General features: G+C 34.7%; 1 protein-coding gene across 1 annotated transcript in view; it reads right to left on the minus strand.

Annotated features, from left to right (window-relative positions):
- The window catches only part of YES1 (YES proto-oncogene 1, Src family tyrosine kinase), a 58,340-nt gene extending 50,301 nt beyond the window's left edge, over positions 1-8,039 (minus strand). The window contains exons 1-3 of the mRNA XM_007935607.2: positions 7,775-8,039; positions 3,715-3,814; positions 927-1,025 (exon numbers count right to left, since the gene is read on the minus strand). Coding sequence (XP_007933798.1) covers positions 927-1,025; positions 3,715-3,814; positions 7,775-8,039 — 464 coding nt within the window. The remainder of the gene's footprint in view (positions 1-926; positions 1,026-3,714; positions 3,815-7,774) is intronic.
- Positions 8,040-8,459: the final 420 nt, after the last annotated feature.

Genomic DNA, 8,459 nt, shown 5'->3' on the forward strand with positions numbered 1-8,459 from the left:
ATGAGACAAAGTCTATGTGAACCGCTGTATGGAAAGTGAATTTGCTCTGTAAATCTTCACCCAAATCACAATAAAAATAATGATGAAAAAGAAGCTCACAGATTAGTGGTGAATAAGAGTCACAGAACAGACTGTTACAGAGGCAAATTATCTGATACCATTAATAAAAGCAAACAAACAATGACAGGGACCTACTATGTACAGAGCATTGTGCTAAGTGTTGTGATATGAAAATGAAGAGGTATTTATGGATCTTCGATAAACCTGGTTTGGCTTAAAGATAAGATTTGTTACTGAAGGTGAACTTTAACTTTCTTTGAAATAAGTTCAAATTTACAAAAAAGATGTAAGAATAACATGGAACTCTCATATCCTCTTTACCTAGGTTCCCCAATCATTAACATTTTACTTTATCATATACTCTCTCACTCTCTCAGTACACGTATGCATGTGTATGTGTGTTTATATTTTCTCAACTGAGAGTAAGTTGTGAGTATGTTAATCATTATCCCTAAATACTTCAATGTGTACTTCCTAAAAGACAAGGACACTTTCCAACATAACCACAGTACAACACCAAAGTCAAAACTGATATAATTCTAATAACTGACAGTAAATTTCTGAAGTGAGAAAATCTGTAGAATATAAAAAGGATTAATATAATTAAAAAGAAAAACAAACCTAGAATAATAAAAGAGAACGGGCATAAGTTGCACTATTATTAACGCAGATTCATTATGATTCTACTATGAGCAAATACTATCCATTAATTATTAATTTTCAAGTAACATCTCCTATTAATATGATACATTAGCTTTATTAAGATTAGTATGTAATTGTGTGTGTGTAAAGTGTGGCTAAGTACAATGTGCATTAAAACACTTTAAAAATCAAAGTAATTAATAAAAAATGAAGTAATGCCATACTCTTCTGCCTGAATGGAATCTGCAGGCGCTACATAATTGCTAGGGATATAACCATTCTTTCCTGTAGCAATTGATCTTGCTTCCCACCAGTCTCCTTCCCTGCAACACATAAAACAACAATTACCACAAGATAGACTATTTCCCAAGACACAATATATTGCAATGTTGACTTTTAGCTAAAGTAGAAAAAGAGGTATTACTTCCATTTTTATTTATGCATTAAATTAATCAAGAATTAGACTCAAAGAATATTAAAAAAAAGTTACATGAATTAAGAGAATAAGACTAAACAAAGCATATTAGTATACTTCTCCAAACAACAAAAATTACACGTTAGTTACAAGATGTCTCTTTTATAAAATTCTTTCAACCTCAAAACAATAAACGATACCAAATAAAGCAAGTTGGGATGTGAATCTTGCAAATTCCCCAGTTTTGACTGAATGCTTCCATTTCTAGCAATTTTACTGATGTAATTTGCATGCCATAAAACTCACTCATTTCAGGTATACTATCTTGTGGTTTTTGGTATATTCAGAGTTTTTAACCATCTCCACAATCAATTTTAAAATATTTTCATCATTCCCAAAACAAACTTGGTACCCATCAGCAACTATTTCCCATTTCTCCCTTCCTCCAACCCCTGGCAACCATTAATCTACTTTCTATCTCTACAGATTTGCCTATTCTGGACATTTCATAGAAATGAAATCATACAAGATGTGGTCTTTTACAACTGGCTTATGTGGTGTAGTGACTAAGACGTCTGACTGCTAACCAGAAGGCTGGAAGTTCAAACTCACCAGCCACTACTGTGAAGGAAGATTGGGCGATCTGCTTCCGTAGAGATACCACCTCAGAAATGCAAGAAGGGGCTGCTATGCATCAGATCGACTCAACAGCACTGAGGTTTTTTTTTTTTTTGCTTCACTTCGTATCATTTTTTTTTTCAAGGTTCTTCTATGTCATAGCATGTATAGGTACTTCATACTATTTTACTTATTGTTGTTGTTATGTGCCATCGAGTCAGCCCCGACTCACAGCAACCCCTCCTTGGGTTTCCGAGGCAAAGAAATGTTTTCAATCACTACCCATTAGAGCAGTGCAGATCAAAGTAACAATGAGGTATGATCTCACCCAAATCAACACTTGACTTTCTTAACTAGTCAGAAAATTTCCCTCCTCTTCCCTCCCATCCCTGGTAACTAACAAAGTAAATTTCCTTCCCTGGGTAAACCTTCCCTTGACTTTTTATAATAAAAGATTGTATTTGTCCTGGTAGCAGACAGGAAAAAGGATGGAAGAAAACATGACTGGAAACAAAATGACAACAGATTATTTCAGAAGTTATAAAAGTAATTCTTATACCTATCAATGACTGGAATCTCTTTTCTAAAACAAAAAATTTTCTAAGGTGGGCCAATGAATGATAAAAAGTCTAAGAGTCACATAAGGAAAAAGCAATTTAATCTGGTCAGTTTTAGAGTACAGGAATGCCTTACTCAGCAATTCTATTTTGTTTCCTTTCACAGCACTGATTACAATGTCAAACTAGGACCCCCTAAGTTTGCCCCTTTCTTTGATGAATTTTACATAGTTTTGGGTTTTACATTTAGGTCTTTGATCCATCTTGAGTTTGTTTTCATGTATAGTGTGAGGTATGGATCTTGTTTCATTTTTCTGCAAAAGGATATCCAATTTTGCCAGCACCTTTCATTAAATATGCTATGTCTCACTCATTTAATGGGTTTTTGGCCCTTTGTCAAAGATCAGCTGTCCACAGATGTATGGATGTATTTCTGGATTCTTAATTCTGTTCCTCTGGTCTATGTGTCCATCATTGTACCAATACCTGGCTGCTTTGACTACCATGGCTGTATGGTAGAGCAAGAAGTATGAGAGCCCACCTATATTTTTTTCTTCTTCTTCAGTAGTGTTTTCCTGATCTCAGATCTCTTTCCTTTCCACATAAAGTTAGTGACTGGTTTTTCCATGCCCTTAAAGAATGTTGATGGAATTTGGATTGGCATGGCACTGAATATATAGATTGCTTTGGGTAGTATTGACTTTTTCACAATATTCAGTGTTATCCATACCCATGGAATGTTCTTCCATTTACGTAGGTCTCTTGCAGCAATGTTTTGTAGTTTTCTTTGTATAGGTCTTTTGTGTCCCTGGTAAGATTTATTCCTAAGTATTTTACAGAAATAGGTAAGATTTTTAATCATCTGTAGTTAAACAGGAATGTAAAAACTCATTAAAAAATGTTTTTTACAGGTAGACACACTCTTTGGAGAGATCAATCATGGGAGAACAGAAGGGCAGTGTATGCATAGGTGACAGCTCAGGGCAGGCAGTAGTGCATGGGAGGGAAGTTACCTCTTCCCTGGAAGAGGTAACTGTGAGGAGGAAGTAGGAAGAGAGTTGTTACATTGTGGGGAATTGCAGTCAATGTCATAAGACAAAATGTATATGAACTGCTGTATGGAAAATGAATTTGCTCTGTAAACTTTCACCCAAATCACAATAAAAATTTTTTAAAAATGTTTTTTAATAAAGGAACATACTTACTTATATATAATGCCTTCAATAACCTTGATTCTTTAATCTCTACTGTTTATGAGAGAACCACAACAGTACAATCTGTAGAAGTAATAACTTCCCCCTGCAGCAGTAGTACTATGTAATTTATCTACAGAAACAAAATGTTATCATCTACCCAGTGAGCAAAAACAATCAACTAGGTCAGTGGTTTTAGTGTAAAAACCAAGTTCTGCCAAACACTTACGTATTGTTAATTATTTGAAATCTTTCACCCTTCTTAAATGAAAGGTCTTCTGTAGTTCTAGCTTCATAATCATATAAGGCCACAAATATAGTAACACCACCTATTGGGGAGAAAAAAACAATGAAGGTAATTATATAAATAAATGAACAAAAAAGAAATAAAACACTACTGTCAGAAAAATAAGTAAATAAATAAAAATCCACACCAAAAAACTTAAGGATAGTTTTCTTCCTAGTCTTCGAAATCTATTTTATAGAAGTGCAATCGATGGGTAGCTGAAGTTTTTAAGCTTATAAAATGTTCTTTTAAGACAATCCATGAAACTACTTGTGCTCCACAAATTCTGTAATTCTACAGACCCACCGAAATAAATTTAATTTTGATTCATAGTAGCAACATCTCTGGCTTGAAAGGATTGTCAAACTTCAAATCAATTCTTTGGCAGAAAAACCACTAAGGAACACTATAAAGTACTGGCCTTGACTTTCTCAATTTCTTATCAACAATGCAATGAACATTTTTTGTTCATAAGACTAATCATTAACAGTAATAATTGGGTTTTAGTAAGATTATTATATGCTTAACACAACGATAAAAATGGCTTGTTTTAGAAATTAAATGCCATGGCTGATACACAAATTATAAAGTATATACTCTAAATATAACTGTGTTATATTTAGCATTATATGCAGATGATTCAGAGATGAGCATGCTGAATAGCCAAACAAAAGAAAAATAAGAATAAAACAGATGTATACAATGTGCATGGCATTGCAGTGTTAAAAATCATTCAAGGGAGGTTAAAAACCCTGTCATATATTGACATTCTTAAACTAAATACGTACATACTTTACTCAAAATAATTCTGTTAACTCACCATATAATTCTTAGTTTCCAATATATCCATTAGTTTTTTTTAAAAAAAATGGTAGAACAAAAGACAAGTAGTAAAACTACAAATAGACTAACAAGTAAAAATGCTGTGAAATACAGAGTACAAAGTCTGTAATCTTAAAATACAAAGTTATAGAAAATCAAAGGTAAAAATATCATCACATATAATCTCATTTGTCTGGCCTCTCCTCTAAGGTCCACAGCCTATATATCAGCTACCCATTTGATATCACTACTTTAATTTCTAAAAAGCATTTAAAATTTACTAGGTACAAAGTAAAGCCCTTGATTTTTCTCCTCTAACCTGTACTTACCTAAGTTTTCTCTACCTAAGCAAACTGCCCTATTATCTAATCAGTTGCTTAAGCAAACGTCATTATTAGGACAGTAACTTCTACTTCTAAAATATCTTATCTTTTTTATCTATTTATCTTCTTTTCATTTCCACGCTGCCACTTTAATCCAAAAGTCCTTGTCATCTCTCGCTGGGGCTACTGGGATTAGTAGCCTTCTAACCCCTAGCATTCATTCTCCAGACAGCTGCCAAGTTTTTTATAAAGGAAATTCAATCATGCATATCTTGTGATTACAACTCTTCATTAGCTTCTTTCTGGCTTTGAATAAAATCTAAATTTCTGACCAGAGTCTTTAAGATTCTGAGTAATCTTGGGATTCTGACGAACTCTTCAATCCCACATCATATAATTCTCCTCTCTGCTCACACTGGCCTACCCACTAGCCCTCAAAATTGCCAAGTCCACCTGTATTCTGAACTTTCCACATGTTATTCCCTTTCCTAGAATGCTCTTTTTCCAGTTCTGCACATGGTTAGGGTATTCTCATCAATCAAATCTCAGCTCAAAAGATTTCTTCTCAAGGTGCCTTTCCTTGGTCACCAGAAAGGGCCTTCACCTATCATTTTGGCTAGCTCCTTCACAGCATTAAGGACCATTAACCATCCTGTTTAGTTGTTTACTTGTTAATCATTGCCAGACCCTCATTATAGTGTAAAATCCATTAGGGCAGAAATCTTATTTTGCTCACCTCTCTATACCTGGCATAGAGACATTCCATATTTTCTGAATTAATAAATGAATACCTGTGAGTGGAGTATTTCACATAAGTAAATTGCTTAGGTAACTGAAGTACAACTTTAAGTATCAACATTAATTTTAACCATTTTGGATTACCATTTTTCCAAAAATTATAATACTGAAAATAATTTAAACTTTTGCGAATGACTGAAGAGTAACATCATGGCCACCTGTTCTGAGGTATTTAGAGTCAAATAGATAATAACAAAAACCACTGCTGTAGAGTCAAATCCTGAGTAGGCAACTCTACAGGACAGAGTAGAACTGCCCCACAGGGGTTCCAAAGCTGTAATCTTTATGAAAGCAGATCGTCACATCTTTCTCCTGTGGAGTGGGCTAGGGGTTTGAATTGCCAATCTTTCAGTTAGCAGCTGAGTGCTTAACCACTTTAGAGTTTAAAAAACCAAACCCACTGCCACTGACTCAGTGCCAACTCATAGCGACCCCCATTAGGTTTCCAAAGTGTAAATCTTTAAGGAAGTAGATTGCCTCATCTTCCTTCCACGGAGCAGCTGGTGGGTTTGAACGCCAAATTTCTGGTTAGCAGTCAAATAAATGCCTTAGGCACTGTGCCACCAGCACTCCCTCGAGTTAGGGGGCTGGAGTAACAAGTTACAGGATTATAGTCAATTACAATCTTAACTCCCAAATGAACAGTCTAGTAAGATCAGTATATGGCATTCCTTTGGCTACTATTTTAAGTCCAAGGGTGGGCAGACTGATGGGAAAAATTTCTAGTCCACACTTGAAGAGATTTTTCTTTTGCCCCCACTTGTTGTTAATAACATGTGCTGCTCAATGTGATGGTGGAAGCTGTTTTGCCAAGCCAGGGTAAAGCTGACACTACTCCAAGGACTACAGGAGAGAGAGAGAAGAAATTTTCGTCTTTGCTGACATCATGGAGCTGCTGTATCAAGGAATCCTGGGGCATACCCTACATTATTGTTTAAGTCACTAGCGTTTTGTTTCTTACATAGAAAACCAGTTTGATATGGGATCCTTTACAAAAAAAATGTGGTTCTCTCATAGTCTCTCTCTTTTAAAGTTTCTGATTTTTTTTTTTTTTTTTAACATTTCTGCTGCCATGCAAGGCTGTCAGCTGCCCCTTCTTCCTGTTCTGTGAAAAGATGTTATAATAAATGGAGTTCAGGACTAGTGTATCAAATCTGGGATCTCCTGCTCATTATCTGTGACTGGATAAAATAATTTAAACTTTTAAAGTCTCAGGATTTTATTTTTAAACTAGTAGTATATGATAAGGAGCTCTGGTGGCAGAGTGCCTAAGGCATTTGACTGCTAATTAGAATGCTGGTGGTTCAAACCCACCAGCCATTCTGCAGAAGGAAGATGGGGCAATCTACTTCTGTAAAGATTTTATCACCTTGGAAACTCAATGAGGGTCTGAATGGAGTTTGCTTTTGAGTTTTTGAGTACCTAACAAAAACTATATATCATCACTAAAGTGCCATTTAATTAACATTATTAAGTAACTATTATAATACTTTCACAGTGGATAGGTACTCTGGTGGTATAATGGTTAAAGCATTTAACTGCTAACCAAAAGGTCGGAGGTTCAAGCTCACCAGCAGCTCCACAGAATAAAAATGGTGCACTCTACTTTCATAAAGATTTACAGCTTTGGAAACCCTACAAGGCAGTTCTATTCTGCCCTATATGGTTGCGATGAGTTGGAATTTACTTGATGGCAGCTGGTTTGCTTTTTGGCTTGTTTTTTTAGGGGGGGAGAAGTTGTAAGATTTTTGAGGAAGGGGCATATGTTTTTATTTTTTATATCCCAAGTGCCTGCCACACAATAAATGCGGAATAAATATGAGTAATGAGTTGGTGAAAAAATAAATGATATAACCCAACACATAATCATCAGATTATCACCAAATTTCCCAGAACAATAGTCTTGTATAAAATAAGATTTTGTTACAGACTGTAATTTTCACATATAATTATTTTAAAAGTCCCCCAGTAAGTTATTTTTCTTATAACATACAAATTTTATGTATGTATTACCCAAGGTCACTTTATCAAACTAACAAGACTGTCCACTTAAATCTTACCTGTTAAACTAGTAGGATATGAACTTGGCACCACTGAGAATGAGGAAGATGTTCCTCCAAAAGGTGTCACACCTGAGGATCCTCCAAATGGTGTCATGGAAAGACTGCTAAAATTAACAGATGTCCCCTTCACTGAAGATGATGGTGCCACTGAAGTGTGTTCTGTTCCATAATGACTGGCACTTGTACTGACAGACTCTGGAGTGTTTTCAGTTCTATATTTAATGGCTGGACTTTTGTTCTCTTTACTTTTAATGCAGCCCATTATCAAATCTACAAATCGATAAGGCAAATATTTTGAGAAGCAGGTAACATATAGGATATTTCAAAAAATTCATTTCAAAAGTTGATAAGGCATTTTTATTCACAAAAAGTATCATTCATAAAACAAAAGAAGCAAACAAATAGAAAAACTAGGTGACTAAAAATGAAATCTGTTCCCTTCCATTATTTTGATATGAAGTACTTTATTTACACTTTTTGAAAAACTAGCACTGAATTATCAATTCATGGTTTGCAATTAAAGAATCAAAGATTTTTACAAATGTCATTTCACTTATTAAAATTCTCTCTTCTAGGTTCATTAAAGCATGAAATTCTTCAAATTAGCCAATTTTCATGTATCTTAAGTAAACGACGATTTTTGACCACAAAATGTTTGCAAGAACATACAAACCTGAGTGTA

This window comes from Orycteropus afer, unplaced genomic scaffold, assembly GCF_000298275.1.
Source record: "Orycteropus afer afer isolate SDZICR_OR568_19922 unplaced genomic scaffold, OryAfe1.0 scaffold00030, whole genome shotgun sequence".
NCBI lineage: Eukaryota > Metazoa > Chordata > Mammalia > Tubulidentata > Orycteropodidae > Orycteropus > Orycteropus afer.